Below are 14,977 nucleotides of genomic sequence, written 5' to 3'. Positions count from 1 at the left end.
CACAAAAGGCTACAGCACCAACTAAAGGAAGCGTCGCCGGCCAAGAACTGAAACCCTCACGCCGCAACCGTGGAGCCGAGTAGGAAGGACGGAGTGACAGGTCGCTGAGTTCCTGAGATCCGTCATCTCTCTCAGGACCCTCAGGATAAACTAGGCCGCAAGGGTCTCGGGCATGTCTCGGGCCGTCGGCATCAACGCTCAGATTCGCGTTCACTCCGTTCCCACGCTCGGGGCTCCCGACTATCGGTTCGCAGGATAGGTCAGGGCGCACTCACCTGTCGGTCAAGCTCTCAGGGGTAGAATCTTCCAACTGAGGTGTAAACCTCCTGAGACTAAACCAGATATTGCCCAGAACTGTCCAGAGAGGTTCCCTCGAGGAATTCTCCCTCCATGGCACTTCCCCCGCTATTTCCGCTGGGAAACCGGAAGTCCCTCCCCAATGCCGGAAGCGCAGAGGCCTTACTTCCTCAGAGTCTTTCTAGACGCAGTGGAGACTGGTTTCCGGCCCCGGGTGGGCGCGGACTTGGCTCGGTGCGCGCTCCGGAGCTGTGTCCCGGGAGCGCGGTCCTGCGGGCCGCTTGCGCGGGGATCCGGGGCTGCGGCCGCGCCAGGAGAGCGCCGATCTGGGTGCCAGGCAGGTGCAAGGCCATGAACGGCACGGCGAACCCGCTGCTGGATCGAGAGGAACACTGCCTGAGGCTGGGGGAGAGCTTCGAGAAGCGGCCGCGGACCTCCTTCCACACCATTCGCTGTGAGTGAGCGCTCCCCGCGCTTCGCTTCGGCCTCTCTGGCCGCCACGTGCCAGCCCCGACTCCCTCCTGTCCGACCTCGGCTCTCCAAAGCCCAGAGCCTCTGGGACTTCTATCTGTTGTTTTATTTTCAGGTCGCGCTTCTCAAACCAAACTTCTGGCTGTTGTCAACTAACTATTCTTTTACCTTACGGTCTCAAATACCAGTTCAGAAAGTCATGGGCCCTTTAATTAAAATCCCCCTTCCCAGCCCTTTCGCCAGACTTTCCTCCTTCGGAGCGAGGCCCCTTTCTCCTCCCTTGAGTCCCCCTTTGTCGAATTATTCCGTCAGGACTCACGCCTTGGAAGACTTCTCATTTGCCACGAGCGTCATTTACTCAGTCTGCTCCATTTTCTTCCTTGCTTTCCTTTCCTCTTAGGGCTCTTGGTCCCCTCCACATCTAGGGAATCTGCATTCTTTGTACCACCCATAGAGTGTTCTCTTCCTCCTCCCATGCTTATTTGGACACTGATTTTGTTGTTTGAGACTGTCTTACTGTGGCTATGCTGCCCCAGAACTCACTATAAAGCTCAGGCCAGCCCAGAACGTGCTGCAGTCCTGCCTTGGTGGTTTCTGTAGTGCTGAAATTATGGGCCTGACCCACCATACCTAGCTGACATTAATGCCTTTCGATCACCTCCACCACCCTGACTTGTGGTGAAGAATAAAATTAGTCGGGCAGTGGTGGTGCCCGCCTTTAATCCCAGCACTTGGGAAGCAGAGCCAGGCCAATCTCTGTGAGTTCGAGGCCAGCCTGGTCTACAGAGTGAAAGCCAGGACAGACACCAAAACAACGCAGAGAAACCCCATCTCGAAAAACCAAAAAAAAAAAAAAAAAAAAAAAAAAAATAGAGTTTGTGAACCTGGCATAAGTTAAAGCTTGATCTATGTTTGGAAAATGAAGACAGCAGCGTAAGGAATGTGGAAACAGTCATTATGCTGGCCTTTTTCTACATGATTATAGACTCTGAGAGGGGTACTTCCACAGTGTGTCCTGAGTAAAGATTTGGCTGACTGAGCACATCCCTCTGTGATTCACAGGCTTCTGGTTTCCGGTAGCATTAACACTGGTTAAGACACGCTTTGTCATGGCAGCTAATAGATGTGACTCAACACATAGGAAGGGGTTGTGTTAGACATTACAGTCTCATCTTGTGTGGCCATCATCATGCCGTTTCTGTGCTTCCCACTGACAGCAGATCCAGCTGTTTCAATGAGACAATATTGGGGAAATGATAAGACTTACCTCCACCTCCTCCATTGAAGGGCAGTGTGGGTTTTAAGTGAGATTCTGCACATGTGTACCTAGCTTGCAGTTTGAGGCAGGTGTGTGTTTATATGAAGTAAAATGGCTCTTCTGATTGTATAATTTGTAAGAATAAGCATGATAATTTCTGGAGTTCCCCTGTTTGCTTTTGAACATATCCAGAAGTATCTTCTTTGGCCGTGGTGGCGCACGCCTTTAATCCCAGCTCTTGGGAGGCACAGCCAGGAGGATCTCTGTGAGTTCGAGGCCAGCCTGGGCTACAGAGTGAGATCCAGGACAGGCACCAAAACTACACAGAGAAACCCTGTCTTGAAAAAAACAAAACAAAACAAAAAAACCTCCAGAAGTATCTTCTTCAAAATGAAAGAACTTGAGTGTGGCAGGTTCTACGTTTCTGTGTAAAAAGAAATCAACCTCATGTGCCCTGCTGAGTCTCCTGCAGATTTACAGTCAGAATGTTTGCTCTGTTGCTTCTATGCACACAGTTCTAATAATATCCTTATCGTGGATGATAGATGTTAACTGTTACCTGTCACTTGGAATAAGGGAATATCTTGCATTAACATAATGGTGTATGAGTCCCAGCTCCCTGCACTAAAATAATAGTGTAGTTGAAGGCACCATATGTAGAGGTGTTCCTGAGTTGGTAATTATTGAATTGAATGAGGTTATTTGGGGCTCATTGTACTGTTCTTTCTACTTTAGCATATATGAAGTTTTCTATGAAGTATTTTCTTTTTTTCTTTAGAATTTTAAATGATGGGGCTGGAGAGTTGGCTCCATTTGTGAAATTGTTGCCATGAAAGCATGATTATCTGATCTGAATTTCTAGAACCCACAGAAAAGTGCCACAGTGTGGTAGTAAACTGTTGTAATCCCAGTGCTGGGGATACTGAGACAGAATGATCACTGGGAGCTCACTGGCCAGCTGGCTTCACTGGTCAGTGAGCTCCAGGCTAATGAGAGACCCTGTCTCAAAAAACAAGATGAGCTGGGTGGTGGTGGCGCAGGCCTTTAATTAATCCCAGCACTCTGGAGGCAGAGGCAAGTGGATCTCTATGTGAGGCCAGCCTGGTCTACAAAGTGAGTTTCCAGGACAGCCAGGACTGTTACACAGAGAAACCCTGTCTCGAAAAACAAAACAACAACAACAAAACAAGACTAACAATATCTGAGAGACTATCTAAGGTGCTGCAAATATATGCACACATGTACACATGTACCCATGTACATACAGGAACACACATACATGAAAGAATCCTCATCCATTTTTATTTATGTAATACAATTTTTAATTCTGAAAATAAGTGCCCAGGAAGTCCTTCTTTTTAGTCACCCATTGGGAAATGTTCTTTCTTTCCTTTTAGATGATTTTAAGCCAGCATCGATAGATACCTCCTGTGAAGGAGAGCTCCAGGTTGGCAAAGGAGATGAAGTCACAATTACACTGCCACATATCCCTGTAAGTTGTTTCCATTGTTGGTTTTAATGCCACAAATCCTTGTGTTTAAGTTACAGTTGGAGTTCCCTTCTGTTTAATTTCTTTTCTAGATGTTTAAAGAGCCAACGTAAGTAAAGTAGGAAGTTAGGGGTTGGGTGGGTGGTAACTCGTGCCATGGGGTTGGTTTAAGGTAGTTCTTTGTGCTTGTTCCTGAGCTCCGCTCTCCTCGGTGTGCAGTACAGTAGCCATGTTTCCTTCGGGACAGCTGTCCTTCTGCTACATACCTAGAGTTTCTCCCAAGCAGTTCTGGAGAGAAAGGCCCTATGTGCCATGTGTAGCCACAGCAGCTCCTGAACACCGGGCAGTCAGAAGGCAGGTAGGAGGCAGAGGGATATCTTTAGTATGGTAAGGGGTCCAGTGCAGGCTGATGGTCCCAGTCCGGAATAAAGGTTTGGAACTTTGCTAATTTAAGGATGAAGGACTCAGGTAAAAGCCGCACCAAGAACTTGGAAGAAAAGACTTTGTAGAGCTCTCTTCAGGGCAGCCCTTCGGGTCTGAGGCTTTAGCTCAGTGGTAGAGGGCTTGCCTTGCATGCATGAGGCCCCTGGTTCAATCCCCAGTCCAGCCAAAGGAAAAACAGGAAGAAACATTAACCCAGGTTTGCGTTAATAATACTTTGGCCTGGGGAGATAGCTGGTGAATGAAGTGTACAAAGTTTTGTTCCTCAGAACCCATGTAAAAAGCAGGGCAGGCCTGGCAGCTACCTGTGCTCCCACATTTACAGAAGCAGGGACACAGGAGCCCTGGGGCAAGCCGGCCAGCTAGAACTTAGCTGAGTTCAGCAAGAGACCCTGTCTCAACAAAGAGAAGTGGAGAGCAGTTGAGGAAGGTTCCTGAAGTTAAGTTCGAGGCTCCAGGTGCATGTATGCACACACGCACCCGCACACACATCTGCCCACATACATGCAAGCACACCACACACACATGCAAAACCAACAAGCAAACCAAAACATTAAAATAGAAGAGGTTCTTAGCAGCACATTTCACAGCTCTGTCCTCACATTCAGTAAGCTCTGTGTAACTGGTGAAGAGTCTGGGCCCAGAAGCCCCTGAGCTGAGGGAAACAGCCTGTCCATGCAAACTCCTCTTTTGTTACATGTTACTTGTGGCGGCTTACATCATCTCCCATTAGACTTCAGTTTCCCAAAGGAAAAGCGAAGGGTTAGATAAATGGTCCCTAAGTTCCCTTTCAAACCTAATTTTTTACTGCGAAAATAAGAGGTTGACGAGCCAAGCAATTTTTTTCCTAAGCAAGAAATTAAATTTTATATTTGACAAATATTAAATGAATGTTCAATGTACTAGCCCATTACTAGGCTCTAAGAATTTAACCTTCAACAAGTACATTTCTTGTCTTTATGCAGCTTAGGGTCTGGAATTTAAATATGGGAATATATAGTCGTTACTGGATGTGATGCTTTCCTTTAATTCCAGCATTTGAGAGGCGAAAGCAAGATAATTGAGAATATAAGGCCGGCCTGAGCTACATGAGACCCTGTCTCAAAACCAAACCAAAACAAATACTTGTTATGGAAAGCTAGAGAAGCGTTTCCTAACTTGTCTTTGGACTTAGCAGAAGGTTGAAGAATTTAGACAGGAGTGTCCAAATATAGCAGGTAGAAGCCCAGTTATAGCCCTGAGGCAGGAACAAGAGCTTGTTTTCTGAAGACCACAGAGCGGCAGGTGGGTGGTGGATCCAGGGGGCCACCTTAAAGATATTCTTCTTTGGCCCTAGTGAAACATGGGAACAGTTGAAAGACTTGGGTAGGTAACTAGCATGGGATAGTTTCCGTTCATCAGGTTGGTGGGCTACCCTTAGAGAATGCTGTGTTGGTCATTTGCATGACGGGGAAGTCCTGGACTCTTGAATTGCAAAGAAATAAGAGATCACTCACCAGTCATAGTGATAGCTCTGTGTAGTGCAGGGGAAAGTTCACTGTTCTCAGTTCATGTATCACTGTTCTTTGAAACATTTCCCCACACCCTTAAAAATGTGCCTAGTAATTTAAAAATCTTATGCTACATCCATGATTACCTAAAACCAGATGCTTGCTATGTTCTGACTGTTCTTTTCCTCTTGCCTTGAATGCCAGAGGAGTTAAGCCAGGGATGGGTTGTTAGTTCTTTTTGGGTAGCTCTGATGAAGGATGGATGAGGCAGTGTCCTTTGTAAAGGTGGGCTGTTCATAACTGGTGTGTTTATACAAACAGGGGTCCACACCACCAATGACCGTGTTCAAAGGGAACAAACGGCCTTATCAGAAAGACTGTGTGCTCATTATCAATCATGACACTGGAGAGTATGTGCTGGAGAAGCTCAGCAGCAGCATTCAGGTCAAGAAGACGAGGTATGGCTGACGACCGTGTCCTCCCTTCCTCTTGCACTGTGGGGATCAAAGCTAGGGTCTCGTGGGCCGGCAGATGCTCTCCCGAAGGATTGCCTTAAATGTTTCTAAGTCTTTGTGGCATTTAGTCCAATATTACAAAGGTGTGAACATCTGCTTGTTCATAGCTAGTGTCCCATCAGTAATGTTAGCCACTTCTGTCTCAGACAGAAATGTACATTTCCCTCAAATGCAGTAAATAATGCTTTTAAGAGCTAAAACATGAAGTCATTGGGGAAAACAAAGTACTTATAATTGAGCCAGCTTTGTCAATCTCATAATTATACTATTTTATACTCTTATACTATCAAGTAGGAAATTCGATTTTTATGTATAGACTTAAAATTACAAAATAACGATTGCATAACTTTGTTAGAGTAAATTGTTGCTTGTAAATTAGGATATACTTGAGGTAACTGTACTATTAAAATAAAACCTTGCTAACTGAGTATGGTGGGTCATACCTCTAAGCCAAGCATTTGAGAGTTGGAGGCAGCAGGATCAAGAATGCAAGGCCATCTGCAGCTACATAGTGAGTTTGAGGCTTAGTTACATGAGACACCGTCTCAAAACAACAACAACAGCAACAAAAATGGTCTTGCAAGATTGCTCAGTGGGTAGAGATGTTAGGCACCAACTCTGATTACCTGAGTTCAGTCCACAGGACCCACATGGTAGAAGGCATAGCATAAATAAATAAAAATATAATTTAAAAAAACTTAAAAATAAAAAAAATAGAATGTTTCCTTTTTTTTTTTTTTTTTTTTTTTTTTTTGAGACAGGGTTTCTCTGTGTAGCTTTGCGCCTTTTCCTGGATCTCGCTCTGTAGACCAGGCTGGCCTCGAACTCACAAAGATCCACCTGCCTCTGCCTCCCGAGTGCTGGGATTAAAGGTGTGCGCCACCACCGCCCGGCCTAATTTTTTAAAGAGTGAACTTTCTTAATAGTTCATTCAACATTAGAGTTTATCTGAAAGTCAATTCATTATATAAATATACTGCAATCCAGTATTCGTTGTAAGATAATGATTCTTGGGTTCTTGGGGTCAGGGTGGAGGTTACTAGGCATCAGATCCAGAGCTTTGCACATGGTAGGCAAGTGCTCTTACCTCTGAGCTAAATCACAAGTCCACTAATTAAGTTTTAAGAGACTATTACAACCTGATGTCTGTTTATGCTTCCTCGTGCCATTTTTCTTCTTTCACTCATTTCCCCAGAAAAGGAAAAGCTTCTGTTCATTGAGATTATCACGGGTCAGGATGCTGGATGTTGTAGGTGTGGTACCTAATCTTCACCAGTCATTTTTAGAATGCTGTTCTCTTTGAGGCAGGGGATGAAACTGGGGATTACCGAAGTTGTGATTTACCTAATTAGACTGCTAGAGCTGAGAGCCCACCCTAGGCGAAGCTCCCATAGTGCCAGCTTCTGCCCTGACCCTTTGTTTTGTATCAAGGCCTGTGGTAAACCTGCTGCTCCTGTGACACCAGTGCTGCTCTGTTCCCTTTCCACTCTGTGGTTTGGGAACTAGCAGCATACCTCTTGGGGACTTGTTACACTCACAGATTATCAAGACCTGCTAGGTCAGAACCAGCAGAAACTCCAGGGGATTTGTGCAGATGCTGAAGTTAAGGAGCACTAGGCTAGTCCATTTGCAGAAAGAACTATTATGATTTTTTAGTATACAGACACCTTTTATTGGTTATTGAACAGTGTATCTTTTTCCATCTTGTCATTTTTGAGCATTTTATTCCTTTTTTTAAAAAATTCTTCTCTCATATAATACATCCCAACTGCAGCCTCTTCTCCCTTTATTCCTCCCAGCTCCGCCCCTCCCCCCACCAGATCCACTGCTCCTCCATTTCCCTAGAGAAAAGAGCAGGCCTCCCAGTGATATCTATAGGACTCAGCATAACAAGATGCAATAAGACTAGGTACAAACCCTCATATTAAGGCTGGGCAAGGCAACCCAATAGGAGGAAAAGAGTCCCAAGAGCAGGCAAAAGAGTCAGAGATGTACCCATTCCCACTGTACACCCCATATATACCCCACACTCCCACAAACAACCGCAGCGTGTATGCAGAGGAGCAAGAGAAATTATCAATGGGTAAAATTTTCTCACTTAGAAGTAGAACTCAGTAAATAATGGGAAATTTGCGAGCTGCCAGCATTTCAAAATCTAGTTTATTCAGAAACTTCTATATTTATTATTACAACTGTATATTGAATTTGTCATATTGTGATATTTTCTTATAAACACATTTAATCACATTGTGAATGTGTTTATTTCCTTGCTGAGCTTGTACTGGGTGTGGCACATCTGTAATCTCAGCTCTTGGGAGGCTGAGGCTGTCCCAAGAGTACAGAGCTAGACCCTGACTCAGAAAAGAAAAAAAAAAAAAGTGCACTCCTTGGAAGCAGAAGAAGCATTTCATTGTTTCTGTATTGCTGATGCATAGTACAGTTCTGGGATGCAGTAAACATGGATGTTGAGTGTGTTCTCATGGTGAAATTACAAAGATCAGATTTTGGGTCGCCAGACACTGCCCGTGTGCTTGGTCATCTTGAGAGATACTATTTTGCCTCTTGATCTAATGTCTATTTCAGAGCTGAGGGGAGCAGTAAAATCCAAGCCCGAATGGAACAGCAGCCTACTCGTCCCCCACAGCCATCACAGCCACCCCCTCCTCCACCACCCATGCCGTTCCGAGCCCCAACAAAGCCTCCAGCTGGACCCAAAACTTCTCCCTTGAAGGATAACCCCTCACCTGAGCCCCAGCTGGATGACATCAAAAGAGGTACCGAGCTGGGCTAGCCCGTGGGGTCAGGCAGAGGGTCCTCGGGAAGCTCACAAAGCTCACTATACAGTTGTGTCACCAGAACTTCCGGCTCTAGAGCTGCCGGGGGCTGACACTTTAGCACGTACATTGTTTGACAAGAACGAGTCCAGGAACAGTTACTTAAGTGCTATTGTCTTGGCAGCATTCTAGGCTTAGGGTTTAAATAAACATTACTATCAGCCAAAGCTTTTCAGGGCTTTAGACTCCCAGAAAAGAGTATTCTCAGTGTGTAGATTCTGAGCTCACTTACTAATTAATGTGTGCAAATGTAAGTGCTTTATTAAGAGAACTCTTAAAACGCCAGGGTTAGATGCTCTTTGCTGTCTCAAAGCATGTAATTCTGAAAGGCCCTGAGGCCACCGGGGATGGAATCTGGCCCAGAAGGACTTGGTTCTGGCTTGGGCCTTTCCTTTACAGACATGAGACCAGCTTACCTTGGCTTTTGTCCCACACAGTAGAAGGTGCTGGTCTCCAGACTCTCGGGTGTTATGGGGCTGAGTATCATATTTCACATTTATGTTTTGTGGAACAAATGCAATCTCTAATAGTAGAAAATGGGAGGCCTTGAAGGCTTCCTGGGAATTGGCCTTTTTCAACCTGTAGAAATATTGCCTCCTTGGGGCTGGAGAGATGGCTCAGCAGTTAAGAGCACTGGCTGTTCTTCCAGAGGACCCAGGTTCAATTCCCAACACCCACATGGCAGCTTACAACTGTCTGTAACTCCAAGACCTTGACACCCTCACACAGACATACGTGCAGGCAAAACACCAATCCACACAAAATAAATCAATTTAAAAAAAAAGAAAAAGAAATGTTGTCTTCTCACAAACACAGTCACCCCAAGTTTCACACAGCTGCTACACCTCTTGATTATTTTCCCTCTTGGATTCTAGAACGCTGCTGTGGAAGTTTCTACCATACTGCAATAGGAATTAGGCCAAGAGTAACCAGTTGATGCCAGTTGCACTGAAAGGAGCCATAGCCATGTAAGGCCATGGTGATGTTTAGACAGAAAGAAATCTATCAGCTGTCTTGATGTTTCCTTCATATATCCAGGGACAGTGGATTGGTTAGGGAAAACATGTTTCTTCTACCTCTACTTTAAATCCACGAAGAATGCAGAACCTGACAGGTACAGCCATGATCAAATGTGTAAGAGTTAAGAGGGGATGGCATTTTACCATCTGCTCTCCCTTGCCAGGGTCTTTCTTACAGGCTTCCATGGGAGTCAGAAAGGACTCAGGCCAACACGGGCTGCCTAGCCGTTTTTTTTCCTTGGTGGCTTAGGAAATCCATTGACTCGACTTCACTACTTACTGGTCAGCAGTTGTGATGTTTAATGTTAATTGTCAACTTGACAGGATCTGAAATCGCCTAGGAAAAGGCCTCCAGGCACTCCTGCAGGGGTTGTCTAGCCTCTGGGCAGGCTCTGAGGGATTGTTTAGATTAGGTTGAGGTAGGAAGACCCACGTGAGTATGCAGCACCCTGGGGTGTGGGTCATTGAACATACGAGGAGGAGACAGTGAGGGCACAGGCTTCTGTTGCTCTCTGCTTGTGGCTGGATGAGGAGCGACTGGTGCCTAGAGCTCCTGCGCTCTGACCTCACTGATAGGTGGCTCTACATGGTCCTGGGAGCTGGAATAAATCCTTGCTTACGTCACAGCGACAAAGAGAACCCGAGACAGGAGGATCTACCATAAGCCCTCAGAATTGCAATTGCTCGATAAATGTTTTCCGATTCTTTTCTCTTATTTGAGGTTTTATACAATAACTCCCATTGGCTTGCTTGAATGTGTCAAGGTCTCACTTTGTAGCCCAGGCTGGTCCTGAACTAAGATCTTCCTAACTCCACTGCCCCTAACGACTGAGGTTATGGGCACACACTACACCCAAATCAGTGTCTTTATTTAAGGAAATAATTAATAATTCTGATGTGTCTCACACAGAAGAGTCATTCTCTTGGTGAATTCAGTGTTCCCATCAGCCCAAGACGGAGTAGGTATCTTGTCAGTTTGAGGGTTCATGGTGTGTTATAGTCAAGTGGCAGGGAGGATTGCAGTCCGTTGCTGCAGCTGGTTTTGTGGCTAACTGTCCTCTCCGAGTGCTGACTGTGCGGGTCTGCCCTGTGTGCATGTCATTGCAGAGCTGAGGGCTGAGGTGGACGTTATTGAGCAGATGAGCAGCAGCAGCGGCAGCGGCAGCAGCTCCTCCGACTCGGAGAGCTCCTCGGCCAGTGACGACGATGACAGCTCCAGCAGCGGGCCGGAGGACAGTGGCCCGGCCTCTCCTCCGCAGCCTTCACACCAGCAGGCCTCCAACAGCAGGCCTGCAGTGGCCAACGGAACCAGCCGGCCCCAAGGAAGCTCTCAGCTCATGAATACGCTCAGTAAGTGTGTCCTCCTTTAGTGGCTGAAACAGCTTCTGTGGCCTTGTGCCAGAACCTGTAAACTACAGGCAGTTAGGGCCCAGGAGAGTGTCTTGACAAGGACACATTGGGGTGACCCCAAACTCACAATCTTTTCCTTCGTTTTCCCCCTTTACTTATGGCTGTGATGTCTGCAAAATGCTTAAACCTGATTGTAGGCTCTTTGGTTTTCCATACACCAGGTTTAAGACATGGCCTGCCTACAGCTGGCCTTTAAAAGTTACCTATTACCTCTATTTGGACACCTCCTAGCCTTTGGCAAGAGAAAAGACAGGATGTTGTCATGTTTGAGTAGTTTTCCTACAGTTGATAAGGTAAAACAGAGGAAATCCAGAATAAAATTGGCTTTGTTTCAGAATGAGGCGATTCTGCCCCCCCCAATCCCCTGCCCCCAACCTTGCATGGCGAATGGTCTCTCTCCTAGTCATCTTCCTTTGAGGAAGTTGGAAGGCCTGGCAGCAGAGGTGGGGTGCAGACCCAGTTAACCCTGCAGTGTGGCCCAGGCAGACATTATTAGTCTCAATGCTGTGGACATTCCAGGCTGGGTAGTTCCTTTTCACAGGGCTGTGCAGTGCCTTATTGGGTATGTAGCAGCATGTCTGAACTCCACCCACTTGTGCTATCCCCTGCACCTGCCAACTAAAACTCCTCAGCATTTGCCTGGTGTGCCCTGTCATCTGTATAAGATGAGGTCCAGGTAAGAAGTCTGTCCTCATACAGTCAGAAAAGGAAGTCCTTAGGGGTGGGCCTGGGTCCTCTGAAAAGGTTCCAGGGACAGAGAAAAGCATGGATGTTCACTTTCATCCAACCACTATCCGCTGAGGTTCTTTTATACACATTTTTGTTAGGTGAACTTGAAGTGTTGAGTCTGCTTAAATTCTAGGTACCTACATACCATCTTAGAATCTGGAGCTTTCTATTAAAGCAATATAAATGTCCTGGACAGAGGTGGGCAGAGGAGACCGTGGATTAGCATAGTACAGGTGGAAACAGCACTCAGCTTCTGTAGTGGGAACTTTTTGTTTCCTTGGCTTTTTTGGAAGTTGGGGCGGGGTTGGGGGGATTGAATTTGAGATTCTTGCCTCAGCCTCCTTGATACAGGGTTATAGGCATGAGCCACCAGTCCTGGCTCTATTTAGTTTTTTCTAAAGCAACTTAATGAAGCTGCAGAGATGGCTTAGGGGTAAGTTAAGAGCACTTGTTCTTGCACACGACCTGGGTTCGATTCTTAGCACACACATGGCAGCTCACAACCACCCATAACTCCAGTTCCAGGGGATCCAATGCCCTCTTCTGACCTCCAAGAGACAGACATGCATGCAGGCCAAACACTCATATATACATGTGTGTATGTGTGTGTGTGTGTGTGTGTGTGTGTATAATATGATATATACATGTATATTTATATATATATATATAAATAAAATAAATAAATAAATCTAATTATAAAGCAACTTAATGTGAGTCTGCCAAATGCTGTATGTTATCTATATTTTCTTAACACATTTAAAACTGTCTCACTGCTCCTCAGTACTAATAAGCTTTGCACATGCTAAAAATAGTGTTTCTTTCAGAATGTCAACTGTAACAGATGGTTTTGTTGTCTATTAAGTTGGATTAACAAAGTTTTTTTGTTTTGTTTTTAAATTTGATTAATTCTTTTTATTTTGTGTGCATGTTTTTCCTGCCTCTATGTATTAAGCCATGTGCATGTTTGATGCCTAAGAAGGTCAGAGAGGGCATCAGATCTCCTGGAACTGGAGTTATAGGTGGTTGTGAGCCACCATGTGGGTGCCAGGAATCGAACCTGGGTCCTCTGCAAGAGCAACTGAACTATCTCCAGCCCTTATTAGGAAGCTTTAAATGTGATGTGATAGCTGAATTTTAAGCTATCACATCCAAAGAATTTTAAGGATATCTTGATGTTTTAAGTGAAGGCAAAATATAGGCATATTGAAGTGCAGAGAGCTGACTGTAGGTAGAACAGAGGGAAGTGGAGAAGGCAGAGGAGGCAGGACGTCATTAACTGCTGTGCTCTCAGCTTGATTTTGTTTTCTCCTGTAGGAAATGACTTGCAGTTAAGTGAGTCTGGCAGTGACAGTGATGACTAGCACTGGCTTTTGAAATCTACTTTCTGGTACGCAGACATGCTGCAAGACCCAGCTACTTCTGCCGGGACTCTACGCCACAGGAGGATGTTGCGAAGCAGAGCCTGTAGGAGGAGTTAAGGCCTGGAAGCATTCAGATACTCAGTCTTTAACTTGGTGGTGGTGGTGGGTGATTTTCTCATGTAATTCTTGAACAATCTCTTGTTTCAGAGTTTAAGTAGATCTATAGGAGAACTAACGGAATTCTGTTTCCCTGTGGTTAACATTATTAATGAAAAATCGAACAATGCACCCTGGTCTAGGTCATTCAAAACCCATGTCTTCACCAGGCCAGTAATTCAGCAGCCATCAGTTTGGCCAGGCGGTCTGTACCAGTAAAGGGTTATAGAAAGAAAGGAGATCCTCAAACTGTGTCATAGAAATACATTAAGACCACTTTACATTTTTGACATGAGGTGGTAAGGAAGTTTTATGTGACCCAGTTTGACAAGACCATAGAGGTGGACCTTGACAGAGTCTTTGGGTCAATTGGTGTGTGTGTATGTGTATGTGCATGTGTGTACTGGAAATCCAGTACTCTGTGTGTGTGTGTGTGTGTGTGTGTGTGTGTGTGTGTGTGTGCTGGAAATCCAGTAGCTCAGTCCAGCACAGCTAGGAAAGGAAGCGCACAGCAGGGAATGGCCAGTCACCTGTCCCGGTACAAACTTGCTCACTGCTTCTCCTTTGAATTACACTTGCTGCTGTCAGATTTTTCTACACAGAACTTTCTGTCAGATTCCAAAAGACAAAAGTGCAGCTGGCGTTTATCTTGGATTCAGACTCAGGCAGTTCCTGTGTATGTGAGACAGAGTGAACAGGTTAAATCAACAGCTGCCATGCTGACATACATCCTCAGCTCATCTGAGGCCTCTGGGTTCGTGTGGATCCATCCCCTAGGTGTTCTTCATTCCACGGATATTAGCAGGTTAGGAATCAAAGAGGGATGGAGTGAAGAGACCTGAGCAGATGAACAGCAGCAAGTCTCCACAGAGAGAATCCAGCCAGGAGTTCTGCATATGGAACAGTCTTCATGAGCTGTTTATGCTTTTGTGCCACTGTCTGTGCCTGACTCCCAGACTGATGGGTATTTTTAAAGAAGAGAATCACAAGATTGCCTTTTGCAGTGTGCCACTTCCAAATGACTGTTCTTGCTGGAAACTCACTAGTCAATGTTCCATATTGAGGAAGTGTGTGGTGACTTATATGTCACTGCCCATCTCTGTAGTTAGAATGAATATATTGTAGGAAGTTCCTGTCTTTGCTTTGTTGGCTTTCCCTGGGTTCCTCTACTCATATACCCCTTTCTCCTGAGCTAGTGGAGGGAGGTGGTCTGGACCTAGAAAGGAAATGGCTGGTCCGTGGTGGGGGCTTAGGTTAGAGTCATACCGTCTAGGTCAACTGTTTGATCCACACAGAGATGGAAGTGATCTGAGATGGGGCAGAAGGCATTGCCTAGCAGCACATCTACACCACTCTGCCCAAGTACAGATTTAGAGGGTGTGTGCACTGGTATGTTGTGCTGGGTTTCAGCCCACTGGGGGATGCTCGGTGGATTTCCAGTGGCAGATGGGAACCTCTTTATAGCAAACTGATAATTGCTTTATAATTCTTTGGTAATGACTTGAAT

General features: G+C 45.6%; 2 protein-coding genes across 7 annotated transcripts in view; one reads left to right on the top strand and one right to left on the bottom strand.

Annotated features, from left to right (window-relative positions):
- The window catches only part of Mettl6 (methyltransferase 6, tRNA N3-cytidine), a 63,433-nt gene extending 62,778 nt beyond the window's left edge, over window positions 1-655 (bottom strand). For 2 of the 6 annotated variants that reach the window (XM_059273905.1, XM_059273902.1), the window contains exon 1: window positions 276-513. The gene's annotated coding sequence lies outside the window, so the exon portion shown is untranslated. Of the gene's footprint in view, window positions 1-275 lie in introns of all 6 variants that reach the window. The other 4 variants (XM_059273904.1, XM_059273906.1, XM_059273898.1 and 1 more) reach the window with 4 other exon arrangements.
- Eaf1 (ELL associated factor 1) lies at window positions 259-13,600 on the top strand. The gene is made up of 6 exons (XM_059273897.1): window positions 259-751; window positions 3,424-3,518; window positions 5,768-5,904; window positions 8,545-8,735; window positions 10,922-11,164; window positions 13,268-13,600. The coding sequence occupies exons 1-6, from the start codon at window positions 391-393 to the stop codon at window positions 13,312-13,314; spliced, it is 1,074 nt and encodes a 357-aa protein (XP_059129880.1). The 5' UTR covers window positions 259-390; the 3' UTR covers window positions 13,315-13,600.
- Window positions 13,601-14,977: the final 1,377 nt, after the last annotated feature.

The sequence above is a fragment of the Peromyscus eremicus genome, chromosome 9 (assembly GCF_949786415.1).
Source record: "Peromyscus eremicus chromosome 9, PerEre_H2_v1, whole genome shotgun sequence".
NCBI classification, from domain to species: Eukaryota; Metazoa; Chordata; class Mammalia; order Rodentia; family Cricetidae; genus Peromyscus; species Peromyscus eremicus.
Note: the sequence above shows the minus strand (reverse complement) of the source record. Positions and strands in the feature narration are given on the sequence as shown.